At 39.3% G+C, this 17,830-nt stretch overlaps 1 protein-coding gene across 8 annotated transcripts in view; it reads right to left on the bottom strand.

The window, feature by feature from the left end:
* Window positions 1-622: 622 nt before the first annotated feature.
* Window positions 623-17,830, bottom strand: part of LOC138749818 (uncharacterized) — an 85,900-nt gene continuing 68,692 nt past the window's right edge. For 6 of the 8 annotated variants that reach the window (XM_069911723.1, XM_069911721.1, XM_069911722.1 and 3 more), the window contains 4 exons: window positions 17,393-17,450; window positions 9,374-9,526; window positions 4,890-5,090; window positions 623-710 (listed from right to left, as the gene is read on the bottom strand). In XM_069911723.1, the coding sequence (XP_069767824.1) occupies window positions 666-710; window positions 4,890-5,090; window positions 9,374-9,526; window positions 17,393-17,450 (457 nt within the window). In that variant the 3' untranslated portion in view covers window positions 623-665. Of the gene's footprint in view, window positions 711-4,889; window positions 5,091-9,373; window positions 9,527-11,737; window positions 12,094-17,392; window positions 17,451-17,830 lie in introns of those variants that run through there. The other 2 variants (XM_069911724.1, XM_069911725.1) reach the window with 2 other exon arrangements.

Consider the following 17,830-nt stretch of genomic DNA (forward strand, 5'->3'; position numbering starts at 1 on the left):
TGAAGGGCTAAGGCCCAAAACATTGGTTATGTATCACTGGTTACGTTCGTGACTTCTCCAGCACTTTTGTGTGGACCTCTTCAGACGCTGGATGGGCTTATTTTTTTCTTGCAAATGAAAATCCACAGAACTGTGTGTAACCATATCAGGTATTACCACTCAGCCCCACCTCCAATGCTAACTTCAATCATCCCCCCTCCCTATCACATTTAATGAAGAGTAAAATCAGGCTGAATAGAAAACAGAGAGTAGAGCCAACCATTTTGCTTTCCTGACAGGTGCAGTAGATTGAAATCATCTCATATGATATGGCCATTGCCTCCAATCATGCAGCAAGTCCTCTGGTCAGTTTATGGCAGGTCTCCAATCTGAATTATTAACTGCTTTTCTCTCCATTGGCACCGCTTGCACTCCTGAGCATTTTCTGCCTTTCAGATTTCCAGCTTTTTCTACACTTCGCTTTTTGGAGCAAATCCATGTTTGTTCAGGTTGTCATACTCCCATTAAAAACATATGTCAATTAAAAATAAAAAGTGGGGTGAAATCGGCATGGCCACCTAAGGGCAACATTTGTAGGCAACATTTCCAAGTTGCACCATAAAAAAAAAGAATGATTTGCATGGAGGTTTCAAGCCATATTTGCATTTCTCACTTTACTCTGACCATCATTCAGAAAGGTCCATATCCTGCCGGCATTTTAATGCTGATTCCTGTTTTAGAAGACAAGAAAGAAAATTACTGCTTAGTGAATGCTTCTGTGGAATTTATAATTTAGATATCCATCATATCAAAAATAAAGAAATCCTTGCATTTATAAGGGGTTTGCACTCAGTGAAGTAGCATTGAAATTCAATTACTGCTGTAATGTGGTAAATCCACCACATAACCATGATTAGATAACCTGCATTTAATTGTTGGTTGACGGATAAGCATTGGTCAGGATATCAAAGTGAATTCTCACGTTCATCTTCAAATTTGTTCTTAAGAGGAGAGGCAGTGAATCAGTTCATGAATAATGTTGTCACTGAAGTGTTAGCCTATACTTTGCTGCTCAGATCAAGCTGCTAGGGACTAGGAGCATGGACTTTAGAATTCAGACGCAAGAGTGTAACCCCCTAAGTATTCAGTTCCAAGAGAATGGTGGCATGTCAGGGTTGTATGTGATGTCATGTATGTACTCTGACAATCAATCTGAAATCAGAAATCAATGCCAACGGTTTGAACTGGAGTCTGTGCGGCCACAGAGGCTGCGGGAGGGCTGGAGTGTAAATCCACAGGCACTCAGGCTCTCTAAAGGAACTCTCTTTTGCTTCTCTTTCTCTTATTGTTAGGGGCACCAGGCAATGCTCATGATGACTCTGTTTGCTTTATGGCAGGCAAAAGTTGACATACATCATGTATATTACATTTTATGTATTATTATGTGACAAGGAACCTTGAACCTTAATAACTGCCATGGAAAGTGGATACCTGACATCAACACCTTGCACAAAGCATTTATATTCAAGGAATGGATACAAAGCAAAGGCCATTTAGCCCTTCTGCAATTGATAGTTTTTTTAAAATCAAAACAGTTCCACCCATTAGCCTTTTCTCCATGCCCGCCATATATTTAGAATTGTAAAACATTATACTACCACAGAAAACAGGTGCTTCAGCACCTTTAGTCTGTACAAAACCATTATTCTGCCTAGTCCCACTGATCTGCACTCAGTTCATATCCCTCCATACCCCTCCCATCCATATACCCGCCAACATTTTTCTTAAATGTTAAAATTGAGCTGGCATTGATCACTTCAGTTGACAGCTTGTTCCACACTCTCACCACTTTCAGTGTGAAGAAGTTCCCCCTAAACTTCTTCCTTTTCCATTTTCAACCGTAACCCTTGTCCACTGGTTTGTATCTCCCCTAACCTCAGTGGAAAAAACCTACTTGCATTTACTCCATCTATACCCCTCCGAACCCTGTATGCCTTTGTCAAATCTCCCCTCAATCTATGCTCCAGGGAATAAAGCCCTTGCCTGTTTAACCTTTACCTGTAACTTAATTCCGCAAGTTCCTGCAACATCCTATTTATTCAACCTTGCAAAACTATAAAGCCAACTAGATGGAGATTGAGTGCATTCAAGGGATTGAATAGCACATTCTAAAATCATTAGTTTTCAATGGGCACAGTAGAGATGAATCAAAGCTCATTATCCAATGGGTTAAAATCCAAAAAAGGTGAATGCAACAGTGATGTAATTGACTGAGGCACAGTTCTCAGTACGGATGGCAAGCGATGGGAGGAGGAGTTCAGAATTAATGAGTAAAGGCAAGAATGACTTTGGAGCGAGCTCTTAATTGGGATTAATAATCAAAATTTTATGATATTTCCACCTTAATGTTCAGGGAAACTGAGGGCAAGTTTAGTAGTTCTAACAAATGCAATACATAAATATCCATTAGGTTAGATGTGTCTCAATGAAAAAGAATATGTGTTGGACACAAACCAACCTTTTATTCTCCATACACTAAATTGAGACAGAAAAGAGTTATGTATGGAAAGTTCATTTTTACACAATTCAACATCATTTATTTGATGACATTTCTTTTATAGGCTGAGATTTGTGAATTTGGGGAGAATAAAGTGGGATTAACGTAGTATCAAATACTCACTCAAATTAAATTAATGAATAATTTAGTTTGAATGGGTATTTGATGGTTGGCATAAACTCAGCGGGTTGAAGGGCTTGTTTGCATGCTGTATTAATCAATAGGTCTATTACTTCTGGAATTGATGATGGTGAGAGTTTATTATCATATATCCAAGATCAATACACAGATGCACTGAGATTCTTACTTGCTATGCTGTGGAGGATTATTTTAGTGGCTATCTATTTAACTGGTGAAGGGGAATAAAACAACATGGCAGCAAAATGGAAAACAACTCAAGTATCGTACCGTGTTTTGGATCAAAATAACAGTGGAAGCCACAAAATGGATATTTACAGGAGACATATATGCAGTTTTGTAAAACGTCAGTGGACTTATAGATGTTGGATCACTTACATCACCCCTGGAGACCCGTAATAGATTACACATTGATTACAGGAACATAAATTATCCAACTGCATGTGGTTGGTGGAGTCGAATATCATTGAGAGCAGAGTTGATATCTTTAAACACGCAAGAACTGCCTGATAATACCACTTCTTCAGGAGTCCAATTAACCTAAAATATTATGTAATTTTCTCACAGATTACCCAAGTTGCAAGTTTAGAAAAGTTTTGTGTGAGGGTGACGATTAAATATTTCTTAAAAGGTCCTGTTAAGCAGCCCAATGAAACAAAATCCAAGAAATGAACAAGAGACATAGACATATGCAAAGCAGATATCCATTATCTTGTTTCTTTAGATCTTGTAATTTTTTTCTTTGATGCACAGATCAACTCAGAACATGTACAATTAGAGTAAAATATGTTAAATATTTTTGTTCATTTGAAATTGAGAGCTCAAAAGATTTTTCTAATAGAAAACAGCTTTGAATGCTGTCTTGACAGAGGATTTCTCAGTGTTGACAGATGTTGCACTGGACTGGGATGATTAGGGAGTTGGGGGAAAAATGCATTTCAGGGCGCTGAAATGTCATGTCTGAGGGCCCCAGTCTTTGCAGAAGGCGGAAAAATGTTGACGCCTATATAGCTGAACTTGACAAATTGTGCTTTGAGACCTGCAGTCCAATGGGATGATTGGTTAGAGTTGAAACAAACAGTGGCAGAAACTATGTTGTCATATGAAGGTCCTCCAGAAGAGAGAAAAAAAAACAGAGCTGCGACCTAGGCTTGCAGTACACCCGTTTGCAACCTTTAATGCACAGGTTGACAATCCCAGAAGCTGGTTTCCAGGCCATCTTCCACTACAGAAAAGATAGGGTTAGATATAGAGGGAAGCTGGGATGTAGAAAGTGGATTAATAAAGAAGAAATAATTGCTTTAAATTTCTAAATTATTAAAAATTAAGTTCTAATATTTTGCTATTGTTATGGAAACAATAATAAGATCATTGTACATCTCTAGTTCTTAAAACAAAGCCTTTCAATATGGATTTAATTATAATTAGGAAGTAATTGGTGCATGAGAATCTACTCAGGGTAAAGGAATTTTCCCATTAATCATGTCAACATAATATTGTAGTAAAGGGATAGTTCAGTAGCAGAGCTCTTTAATGCAAATGTTAGTATTGTTACACAACAGACTTCATGCACAGTATTTGGTCATATGAACCATTAGAGACCACAAGATCATAGGATATCGGAGCAGAATAAGGCAATTCAGCCCATTGAATCTGCTCTGCCATTCATATCATGGCAGATGTATTCTTCTTTTCAATCTTATTCTTCTGCCATCTCTCCATAACCTCAGACATCCTTATGAATTGAGAACCTTTCGACCTCTGCTTTAAATCTACCCAATGATTTGGCCTCCATAGCTGCCTGTGGTAATGAGTTCCACAGATTCACCAGCCTCCGGTTGATGAAATTTCTCTTTATCTCTGTTCTAAAGGAATGTCCTTTAATTCTGAGACTGGGTCCTCTGGTCCTGGGTTCTCCCATTACTGGAAACAGCTTTTTCATGTTTGCTCTATCCAGCCCTTTCGATATTCACTATGTTTCAATGAGATCCCCCTCATCCTTCTAAGCTCTAACATTTAGTTACAGAATCATCAAACGCTCCTCTTACCTTAACCCTCTCATCCCCAGAATAATTCTTGTAAACCCTCTCCAACACTAGCACATCTTTCCTCGGATATAGGACCCAAAACTGTTCACAATGATCCAAATTTGGTCTGACATATAAAGCCTCAGCATTACATCTTTGCTTATTTTATTCAAAGATATTATACAAACCACAAGTCCAGAGAATGTCTTTGCCATTGCTTCTTCAAAGAACTGTTCTTCGCGTTTATATTCAGGGTGATTTTTTCCAGCCTTCTGGATTCTCTGATCCAGTCTCTGAAGGACAAATTGGGCCATGTCTTTTCCCTTCTTGTTTGACTGAACTTTTAGAAATTTATTCATTTTATCTACTGTGAGAAGGTCATTAATAACCTGATACAGATAGGACAAAAAGCAAAAGAATCAGGCAGTAGATATACAGTGACATTTCATTTTCAGTTGCCAACATTAATATTGATCTACGATCATCAATGCAGTCTCAATTTCTTTAAAATATGCCCTGATAAGGGGCTGGGCTACTCATAAGACCAACTCCTTCAGCTTTCTGCAGATCATAACTTATTCTACTCCCTTAAATCTCCAGTCTTCACACATTTCCATTGGCTTCTCTGTCCTTAACAAAATTGAGTATCACTGACCATAGAAATCTCTCCAACCTTATGGAACCGACATCTTTAAGAGGTGCTGCCTCAAGAAATCAACTTCTGTCATCAAGGACCCTCACCACCCAGGCCATGTCCTTTTCTCATCAGGAAGAAGGTACTGGAGCCCAAAGACACACACTCAACTTTACAAAAACAGCTTCTTCCCCTCCTCCATCAGATTTCTGAACAGACAATGAATCTATGAACACTTCCTCACTTTTTCTTATTTTTGCACAAGTTATTTATTTTTAAAATCTTGTATTTATGGAATAGTACTTTTGGATCTTACAATGCACAATCCTGCTGCTGCAAAACACCAAATTTTGTGACACATGTTCATGACGATGAATCTGATTCTGATTCTTACATCCTTCAACCTTGGATTAGATTTCCTTTCTTCATTTCATAATCAATATCAGTGCCCCCTGAAAACATTCTTTCACACTATTTGCTATTTTTTAAAAACTTCTTCATATATCTCTTTCTGTTAATCTCAGAAGAGGCAAGTTACTGAGAAAAAAATAAGGATACATATTTTCCTCAAATAGTTATAAATAGTTAAAATTTTCTGACTCAACTATTCTGTACATTTAACAGTGTCTATATTCAAGAATACCAAGGGGATCAGAGGAGAAAGTGGATGAATAGGACAGAATCAGCCACAATATCAATTGGACAGATAAAGACTAGAGGACACTTATTTAAGTGAGGATAAATAGGGATATAAACAAAAGCCTTCCCATTCCTCCCCTTCCCCTCCTCACTTCCCCTGGTTGCACACACACACACACACACACACACACACACACACACACACACACACACACACACACACACACACACACACACACACACACACACACACACACGCACACACACACACACACACACACAGAACTCACTTCCCCCAAGCATGGTAAAAGTTGTCAATTTTTAAGGTAATTGATGAAAAAAAATATATAGGTAAAGTGAAGGATTTGGAAATAGGATAGGTCAACCAGCAACTAAATGGCCTCCTTCACTCTCATTAAAACACTGCGCTTCTAGGATCTTCTCGGTAGCTCATGAGGTCTACACCAGTCTCTAGTCCTTATGTTTCCATGCTTTTCTACCCCAATCATTTTTCTGCCTTTTCTTTTCTATAAAGTATTTTGTTAACAGATCAAAAAAAAATACAAGCACCATCTATGATGCCTGGATAGTAGGAAATTTTGGGATGGAAGGGAAAGTACTTTTATTAGTACCTATTAATTTTAAAAATATCATAAACATATAATGTGGGTTTGTTAATTAAAATCAACAATCTAAAGCACACAGTATAAAAGTAATTTTTTGAAGTAAATTAGCAAGAACATCCATTAAAATATGTCTGAGAGCAAAATGTATCTTCTATTCTTATGAAAGGTTTTGGCAATATAGTGTGCACATTTGAGTAAATAGAATTACTGCAACAATTTTTTAAATAGTGATATCAAAAATTACAATACATTTTGTTATTAAATTAAAATTACAAATAGTCTTTTATGTTTTTTGAAAGGAAGAGATTGCCTCAACATGCTAAAATATCAGGCAGTCAGTGGAACTGAGTCCATGGCAAAATTAGTCATGATCTTAATGAAGAACAAAGCAGGCTTGATAAGAAAATTCCTCTTATTTCTTATGTTCGTGCAGTAACGTCACACAACTGAATTTCCACTTCTCAAATGTATTTTGTAAACAGTATGGAAAATAAATTTTTACACTACAAATTTGAACCCCATTTCAGTTTATCTCAAAGATGACTGGAGAATGTTTAGACCATATGACATAGGAGCAGAAATAGTCCATTCGGCCCATCAAATCTGCTTTGCCATTCCATCAAGAGCTGATCTATTCTCCAACTCTGCCTCACTCCCCTGCCTTAACCTTCCATATCCTGACTATACAGATTCCTATCAATATTACTTTCCATTCCCTTAGTCTTATTGCATTGGGTCTTTTTTTAACAAAATTAAATACTTCATAAAAACATGTACATTTGCATTTTCACCATAAGGAGCATTTCTCTGATATATTCTTGATCTTAGATAATACAAATTCCTGTTAAACAATACAGAAAGACACTAAAACCTTTGATATATACCAACGTATCATGGACAGTAGCACCTTTCCATGGCTCCTTTCTACAGGATGCTCCTTGCATTTAAGGATCTACTCCTGCCCCTTCAATTGAGTTAGTTTGCGACACTTGGTCATGGATAGCTCCACTAGCTAGAAGATCGGCAGTTTATGGATGAACCACATGGGCTCTTTAACTGAACTTAGTCTCCTGTCTGTAGGTGTTATCTGCCTGAGCTTGGGCACAGAAAGCAACTAACACAGCAAAGAATCCTGGATTATGGAACCATTAAGATAAAGCAGGACAGACATCTTTCTCCACATTCTTTTTAAAGGTGCATTCCATCAAAACGTGGATGACATTCTTGTTCTATTTGAGAGGAACGCTGCTGAAATTTCAGTCATTGAAAACTTTCCACACCCAATATTACCAATGTAGGTGAACTGATTGTTAACATAAATTCCTATTAACAGGATCTTATGCAAAGTGCCTGTTGAATTTATCAACACAATAAAAATTACGGCACGATAAAAAAAATCATTATCGCAACAGGGACTCCTTTATCATGTATCCTTTCAGCGTTTGCTGTGATTCATTTGTCCCTCATACACAATAAACACAACAACGACGAACTAAGAACAAAATTTTATTCCAGGAAGTCTCAATGGGTACTCTGCAAATGCAGCCACAACAGGAGTGTACTGTGGCAGAATTCGTTTCACTACTCACTCTGAGTGACGTAAGGATTTGCTAGAAAGAGACCCAGCCCATGCTGAAGAGCTGCAAGAGTCATTTCACTGGTTTCACAATGGAATAGGATTTGGGAGAAATTATTTACTTAGCTTTTTTGACTCTTTGATTATTCCCAAGGTACCTGTTGAATTAGAATCCTCTTTTCTGTGTTGCCTTTCCCAATCAATAGATGGAATGATTAAGGTGAAATTGCTGGGACTCCTGCTCCTGAATCTTTGTCATTCTTTGCCTCCATTTCTTGGTTTTCCTCATGTTAGGATATCCACGAGGTATTGCAGATTCTGGGAAGCAGTGGAGAGCACAGGGCACCAGAGGAGAACACCACCCCCCCCCCCCACCCCCATTGAGGAGAAGAGAAGACAACACTACAGGATGGTGACCAAGGTGGAAGACCAGCGAGGACCTCAGCTGCTGAGGGACCCACACAGACTGCGGATGATTTGCGGTCAGGGGAAGGGCTGGGGGCTGCAGGAAACTGGCTGATGGGAACCAGGATCGGAGCCAGAATTCAACAGGGTGCTGAGGGCAAGAAGGGCTCCTGAAGGGCCTCGGGACTGAAGGCTTCCTGATTGTGTAGGAGGTTTGGATCTGGAGCTCGTGTTGCCGATGGATCGAACAGGAATCTATGCAGCTGCGGAGGTTGCAAGAGCTGGAGACAAATCCACGGACACTCAGTGACTCTAAAGGGACTCTCTTGTGCTTCTCTTACTCTCGTACTGACAGGGGCGCCAGGTGACACTAATGGCAACTCTTAGGGCAGGCAGAAGTTAATTTCGTGTAATATTGCATGTTCTGTACTATTACATGACAATAAAGAAACTTGAATCTTAGAAATATTGGCAGAAAAGGGATTCAATGGGACTTTACTCCCAATTCCTCTTTGGTGCAACTGGAAATGAACACCTTCTAGATCCAAACTCCTTCATCATAATAATATATTCAAATGTCTTTGTTATTTCCTCAGTGACATTTTAAAAAGAAATTCTCATGTTAAAATTCTAACAGTGATAGCCAACATGCCAGGAGTATCCTAAGCATGGGTAAAATATTGGTTCCCTTTTGGAGCTGCTAGCTGACAAGGAAATGTGCAAATTGGTTGCAGGACAGTAGTTCAGAAATTTACTCTTCAAAGGACAAAGTTAATTTGTTTCTAAACTGACCGGTAAATCAAACTGTTCATCGTCAAAGTAATGCCCATCCCACACCTCTATTGTAATACTGCTGTATTCTTTGGTGAGTTTCAAACATTTTTTGTGCAGACATTCTTCCATGATCGATTTCACAGGATGCAAAGTCACATAATCCAGAAAATTCTAAACAGAAAGAAAACAAAAATAAATGTTTTTTGTATATTCTTGGAATGAATTGTGCTGTCATAATTAAAATGATTTTACTCACATTAGGTAGAGCTATAAAACAGGTGAGCGATATCTCTCACCATGTCCTGTGTACGTTCCATCAGAAAGTGCCTGACATTCTCATTTCAAGAAGGGATGGAAGTGGGCTGAAATTCTAATCAACTTAAACTTGTTGTTCCATCCTCAACCAATATTACCAATGCCGATGCACTGGTTATTCATGTCAATTCCTTTTAGATGAATCTTGGTTTGTGTCGACAATAGATTGCACATTGAACATTTTCAATGTTTCCATCCAGTGCTCCATTTTGGTTGGGCTGTGGATCAAGTAGAACTACTGTAGCCAGGGGATGGGAAGCACACGGCTTTGGGGACTGATAACTATGAACAAGATGGGGGAATGCTGGTGGGTTGAGAGGAAGAGATTAGAAATTAATGATTGGGCTTGGAGGATGAAGAGTTGGAGGTAAAATGGATTGAGTTGATGAGGGGTATGAGGGAGGAAAGTTCCAGTTTAGTGTCTTAACTTGGCATTCCAATCCAGCAGTGCAAACCATACAGTATTATTGGTCACTCTCAGATCAATGAGACACAAGACGCAGTGTTGGATGACAAATGATATCACCCTATGCATCCTGGGGCAGAACCCATACAGAGGATACAAGCATGCCTCATGCTCAGAGTGACTCGAAATAACCTGCCAACAACTGTGATTACATTATACTTCAAAAAAAAAACAGCATGGTGCAATTGAATTCCATTGCAAATGCTGTAGAAAAGATGACACTGGGAAAGGATTTGGTCCTTTCATGTTCCTATTAAATGTTCTACAAAGGTGCTGTAACTGGACCATCAATGGATTTAAATATTTAAGACCATATATTAGAGATGGGATTGAACCTACTATAGGATTTTCTGTGGTCTATTTATTCCGCAGTTTACTTATCCGTGCGTTACAATAAATAATCAGTGAAGAGAATCATTTTAAGGAGCGTCTCCAAAAAACCAAAACATTTTTTATTTTGACTTCTAGAGGCTCTCCTTAAGCTGCTCAAAGGTTGAGGGCAGGGCTTCTGCCTCCTATCTTGCCCTGAACTCACAGGCCCTGCCTTCTGTGCTATTTTTACTTTTGCCCCTGCGAAGGTGGTGGTGTTTCACTTTCTTCAACCACTGTGGTTCTCTGGGAGGGTACTTCCTAAATGCTGTCAGGAGCAAGTTCCAGGACAAACACCCAGCAACAATGAACCAATGGCAGTATATATTTCCAAGTCAGGATGGTGACTAAGGGACAGAATCTCCTGGGGTGAAGTTCAAATGTTCCTGCTACCTTTGTCCTTCTTGTATAACAGGGCATTTGCTGCGAATCATGTGGGAAATTTGTGAGTACAGTAAAAATCCCCATAATCCAGAATTCAAGAAACCAGTAAAAGAAATCCGCAGAAAATAAATTGGTAAAAAAAATATGAACATTTAAAATTGGCGCCTCCTAGCGGTCAATTCACCAATCACTCAACACACAATCTCAAGCAATCGGAAAATTCACTTATCTGGAATCTACCAATCCCCATAGGTGCCAGTTACAGGGGGTTTTAATGGACAAGGGAAGTGGGTAGTTTAGGAAAGAAAATTGTAACTATATGGGATTGGGCTTGGTCAGGATTGGCTCTGATGTGGTCAGACTCTGACTTTATACCTGAGTTCACTCTCTTCACTGAGACCCAACTCATTACAACACTGATTAGACATCAGAAGGACATCTTTGACTTTAAAGCATTTTGAAATATTTTGCAGTTGGGAAAGCCTTTCCTTCCTCCATTTTTTTTTGTCATTAGTCATCAAAGGATAGATGTTTAAAAAATAAACCAAATCAAGGACATTCCATTGAGCCATAATCTCACTGGAAGTGGTGGGGAGGGCTGGTCTTAATTCTGGGTGAAATGGGAGCGACTGTAGGTTGACACAGGAGGCCAGCTGCATCACAGAGTATCCCAAGTACTCATTATTTCAAATGCAGTATGTTTTCTCGAGGAAAGTGTTCTGAAAATATAATTCAATTATTTCCCCAGCAGAAGGGAATGAATGGATTATAGTTATAAAATACCAAATATGTGTATAAATATATTCTCAGTTAATTTGAGTCATAATTAAAGGTGAAATCACAAAATCATTGTTTGGAGCATGATATGCAGCCTACTGCAGGATACATTTTAATGTTTACATAACCTTTGCAAATTTTAAGGAGGCTTTGAGAAGATCCTTTGAGGATGCTGTAGGGATAGCTTGATGGGATCTTCCCATTGCTCTTGATGTGCTTGCTATAGATTGTTTTCTGACTGAGAAATACATTGGAGGCCTCAGAGCACTGCTGCATTATTTTCCATTGGCTTATACTGGGTTTGAGGCTTTGATCTTCAAACACTTTTTTTTATAGGCTGACTGAAGGGGCGACATATTTCCTCCTTCCATTGGTTGAAGAGATTGATTCCACACGACTAACAGACCTGATCTTCACCATGCATCACCTCAAAAGAAGTGCAGAGAGCAACATCAGCAGGTTATGGCCTTTTGTATCGACACAAAAGTCTTTGACTGTCAATCCACAGGAACTATGGAGTATTCTCCTCAAGTTTAGCTTCCTATTGAAATTCGTCTGTTATATTTTTCTTGGGTGATATTCAAGCTGTGACCTTAACCAATGTGAACAATTGGTATGACACAAGACTCATTACTGGTCAACACATCTCTCAATCTTGCACCTCACCTCTAACACTGAAGTAAAGTTGATCTACAGAAGTAGAAACTATTTGACCTCTAACCACTCCACTCCAAAACCAATGTCACCCCAACCTCAGTCTTCAAGCTGTGAGATGCTAATAATACTTATACAGTAAAACCTCGTAGTTGGGGTCCAAGATTTCATACCGTGTTACGGCCGAGTCGCGGAACAGATGCATTTAGGTCATGATTCAGGAAACAGGAAAACAGAAAACTGTGACTCAAACCCAAGACCTTTAAGGCCTTTAAACTCCACATATTAACATCCACATCTTGTAAATGAGTCACAAGAATCCATGTTTGAGTTTGTGGCTGTTCGCCACCGTTAGCCTGGCATCAATGTTTGGGGTCCACAGACACCCAGGCTATAAGCGATTCCGCGGATTAACGAATCACGTCCTAACGAGGTTTCACTCTATTAAAAAGACTTTGGATGCCAAATTGCAAATGATTTTCAACTTGTTCACTGAGAGAATGATATATCCACAAAACAAAGGACCTCAACCAAACTATTCCCCAGTACAACACTGCCCTCTGACAATGAAGGTCCACATGACGACCTTGGAAAATGTGGACCTCTTATTTATTGGGAACAACCTCTCAATTATAGCAGACTGATGAAGGTTATTGACCTGAAACATTAGCTGTTTCTCTTGATGCACTTGAGTTGCTGAGTATTTCCAGCAGTTTCTGTTTTTATCTTTGATTCTATCATCAGATGGCACCATTAATACTGTGCTAGAATATTTTTTATTTTCATACATGATTCTTGACAGTAAGAACTGGCCACAGTCCAATATTAGACTAAGACTGGTCTTCGTACTTCTAGCAGAAATGACAGAAAAGTGATTTAACAAATTTTTTATCTCTTTTCTTCATCTATCTAAGGTTGTGATGAACATTTGGTTCAGGTCCTTTGCCACTCAAATCTGACTAAACCAAAGAGATGATGTGTTTAGCATATAATGGTGGTGGAGCATCCGGGAGAGCAGAAACACTCCTCTGAAGTGTTCAACTGTCTGGTCACAATGCCGGCAACTCCATACAAGTGTTAAATGACCTTTTTGAGGAGACCAATTATGTTTTTGAACTAAAATCCTGGAAATGTGGGGTCTGTGCTCAAGATGGCAGCTCATGTGCTCGGCAGTGGCCACGAGGGGCTGCAGACTCCAGAGAGCAGCAAGCCAGCACAGGGCACCAGAAATGAGGAGAACCCCCATTGAGAAGGAGAAACTGAGGAGACGACCCTACAGGTTGGTGTCCACCACGGCAGACCAGCAGGGGGCTCGGCAGCTGAGTAAACCACACAGGCTGCTGGAGACTGGTTCATGAGAACCAGGTATCATAGCCACCATAAGAGAGGGTGCTGAGGGCAGGAAGGGCTTCCGAAGGGCCTCGGACACCTAACACTTCCTGAATATGTTGGAGATTTAGATCTGGAGCTCAGGTTGTCGATAGATCAAACAGGAGTCTGTGTAGCTGCAGAAGCTGCGATAGCACTGGAGGTGAATTCATGGACACTCAGTGACTCTGAAGGGACTCCCTTTTGCTTCTCTTTCTCTCATACTGTAAGGGGTGTCAGGTGACACTAATGGTGACTCTTTGCCTTGGGGTAGGCAGAAGGCAATTTTGTGTAATATTACATGTTTTGTACTATTACATACCAATAAATTAATCTTGGATCTTATAAAATTGTGATTTCCCAAAGTATCCCACAGGAAAAAAATCTCAGGGTTGTATGTGATGTCATGCATGTACTCTGACAATAAATCTGAACTCTGAACTTTGTAATCCTTCCCCTGAACGAAGGATTAAAAAAATAGTATAAATTGGCAAGGCCGTATCAAAGCATTCACGATAAGATTTTGAGAACATTGACCAGGGACAGGCTCACCCTGTCTATGTTAACCATGATGCCAATTTAAATTAATTCCATCAACCTACATGTGGTCTATATCCCTCCATTCCCTGTCTATTCATGCATTTGATCAAATGCCTCATAAACATTGCTATCATATCTGCTTTCATCATTTCTCCTGGCAAGGTCTTTGTGTAAAAACATTTGCCTTGCAAATCTCTTTTACACCTTTTAGCTTCTCACCTTAAAGCTATGCTTTCTAGTATTTGATATTTCCATCCTGGGATAAAGATGCTGATCATCTACACTATCTATGCCTCTCATAATTTTATATACTTCTATCAGGTTACCCTTCAGCCTCAGATGTTCCAGAGAAAACCATTCAAATTTGTCCAACCTCCTCTTACATTTGAATCCAGGCAAAATCCTGGTGCAACCTTTCCAAAGTCTTTCAAGCAAAGTCTTTCAAGCAACCTTTTCAACCTTTCCAAAATCCTGGTGCAACCTTTCCAAAGTCTTTCAAGCAAAGTCTTTCAAGCAACCTTTCCAACCTTTCCAAAATCCTGGTGCAACCTTTCCAAAGTCTTTCAAGCAAAGTCTTTCAAGCAAAGTCTTTCAAGCAAAGTCTTTCAAGCAACCTTTCCAAAATCCTGGTGCAACTTTCCAAAGTCTTTCAAGCAAAGTCTTTCAAGCAACCTTTCCAAAATCCTGGTGCAACTTTCCAAAGTCTTTCAAGCAAAGTCTTTCAAGCAACCTTTCCAACCTTTCCAAAATCCTGGTGCAACCTTTTTCAAAGCTTGCACATCTTTTCTGCAATGCAGCAACTAGACTAATGACTGCATCGTGAAGAAAACACGTCATCACCTCTACTTCCTCAGGAGTTTGCGGTGGTTTGGTATGATACCAGATACCCTGGCAAATTTCTACACATGTGGTGGAAAGAATGCATCACGGTCTGGTATGGCAACACCAATACCCCAGAACATAAAGCCATCCTAAAGGGAGTGGACACAGCCCTGGACATCACAGGTAAAACCCTTTGGTGAAATCTTTGGTAAGACCACACTTAGAATGTTCTGTTCAGTTCTGATCACCTCATTATAGGAAGGATGTGGAAGCTGTGGAGAGGGGGAAGAGGAGATTTACTAGGATGTTGCCTGCATTAGGAAACAAGTCTTATGAGACAAGGTTAGCAGAGCTGTGACTTTTCACTTTGGAGTGTAGAAGGATGATAAGAGACTTGATAGAGGTCTACAAGATTATGAGAGGCATAGATAGGGTGGACAGCCAGCACTTGTTTCCTAGGACAGGATCAACAATTACCAGAGGACAAATGTACAAAATTAAGGCAAGGAAGTTTAGGGGAGACATTAGGGGTAAGTTTTTGTTTACTTAGAGAGTTGTGGGTGCTTGGAATGCCTTGCTGGGAATGGTGGTGAAAGCTGATTCATTGGAGGCATAGATGAAAGAAAAATAGAGGGTTATGGGGTAGGGAGGTTTAGTACTTTTTTTTAGGAAAGGATATACATCAAGGGCTGAAGGGCCTGTATTGTTCTAATGTTCTCACTGCTGCCATCAGGAAAGAGGTATAGGTGCCACAAGTTCAGGAACAGCTACTACCCCTCAACAACAAACTCAATCATGGACTCATTTAAGGACTCTTACTTGTACACTTAATGTTTTTGTTCTCTCTGTATTGCATAGTTTGTTTACATTTGTTGTCTGTTTGCAGTTCTTTATTTGTTTACATGTATACCCTGTGTACAGTGTTTTTGCATTCCCAGTAAGTGGTCATTCTGCCTCACCTGCCAAAAAAAGAATCTCAGGGTGTATGTGATGTCATGTACGTACTCTGACAATCAATCTGAAATTGCTTATACTATAATTTTTTTCCTCACTTTTACACAGATACAACATTACTTGCTAACTTTTATATTCAATGGGTGGCACAGTTAGCGTGTGGGGTTCGAATCTGGCACTGTCTCTAAGTTTGTACATCCTCCCCGTGTCTGCATGGGTTTCCTCCAGTTGCTCCAGTTTCTTCCCAACCTTCAAAAAGTATGGGGTTGTAGATTAATTGGAGACATGGGCAAAAGGCCTGTTACCATGCTGCATGTCTAAACTTTTTTCCAATTAAAAAATGCTTTGACTGATGCTGTCATCTACTTTACTATCCTATCCACGTGCTCCCACTTTCAAGGAGCTATGGACTTGCTCCTGATCCCTACAATATTGCTCCTAGGATCCTGCAATTTGTGGTAGATTTTTCCCTTACATTGGCCCTCCCAAAGAGCAACTTCACAATCATTCAGATTAAATTCCATCTGTTAATTAATCTATATCCTGCAGTATCCATTGACAACTTGCTTCATTATCCACAACTTGACCAATTTTTGAATAGTCTGCCAACTTTATAATCACAAACAATAGAGGCCTCAGCAATGATCCCCGTAAACATCACTGGTCACAGACCTCCAGTCAGAATAACATTCCTCCATCAATATACTCTCGGTCTTCTGCAGTCAAGCCCATTTTGAATCCAATATACCGTCATTGTAGATCCCATGTGATTTAATGATCTAGAACAGTCTACCATAAGGGACCTCGTTGAATGCTTGGCTAAAGACCTTGATAGAACATCTACTGTCCTATATTCATCAATCTTCTGTATCATAAAGGGAGTGAGGGAGGGAGGGAGGGAAGGGAGGGGGGAAAAAACGACACTGTATATATTTAAGAAGAAAAATGTCTGTATGTATCTTGCTCAATATGGTTTATAGTGTGAAAAATAAAAAAAATTAAAAAAAAATCTTCTGTATCATTTCCTCAAAAACTCAGTCAAATTGTGACCAGTCCTTCACAAAGCCATGCTGACTATCCCTATATAATCTATCAGTCATTTATTTTCTACAAGCCACCAGCATCTGATTAAATTATTTTAAGTTACGATTGCTCGATTTTATAAACAGTAGGACAGGCATTGTCAAACCTTTCACTGTGACATCAAAGTTTGAAGTTAATGAAAAACTTAATTGTACAAACGGAACATAAATTGGATGAAACAGCAGTGAATGAAAAACTATTTTTTTCATCAGTGAGAGAATAAAATCACCAAGCACAAATTGTTTTTTTTATAACTGTTGCTGTCCTGTTTTTGGGAAAAGATTGCAAGCGTTCTGAGTACTTACAGCATGTGGAGAGCCTTGAAAAAGTGGAGCATTGTGGACCCCTGACTTCACATATGGGCTGGAAGGAAAGATAAACATCAGTTTAGATGATTTACAGTAGAAGTTTGAAAATCCGGACTGTTTGGGGATTTGGTCAGTTCGGATTTTCAGATTTTCCGGATTCTCAGGCAGTACTTTTAAAATTTAAATTTAAGGAGGAATAAAGAAGAGGTGAACAGGGAAATGTTGATATTTATTCATTAACAAATACAGCAGGCTTCATTTCTCGAAACATGCGGTTTTAAAGAAAAATAAAGTCAATAAGCGTGCACACACACAAAAGGCTACTAAATTTAAAAAGTTTGAGAGTTTTTTGAAAAGTTCAGATTCTGGGGTGGTCCGGGTTTCTGGAATCTGATTTTTGGACTTCTACTGTCATTAGGTTAGTCAGGAGCCTTC

This window comes from Narcine bancroftii, chromosome 14 (assembly GCF_036971445.1).
Source record: "Narcine bancroftii isolate sNarBan1 chromosome 14, sNarBan1.hap1, whole genome shotgun sequence".
NCBI classification, from domain to species: Eukaryota; Metazoa; Chordata; class Chondrichthyes; order Torpediniformes; family Narcinidae; genus Narcine; species Narcine bancroftii.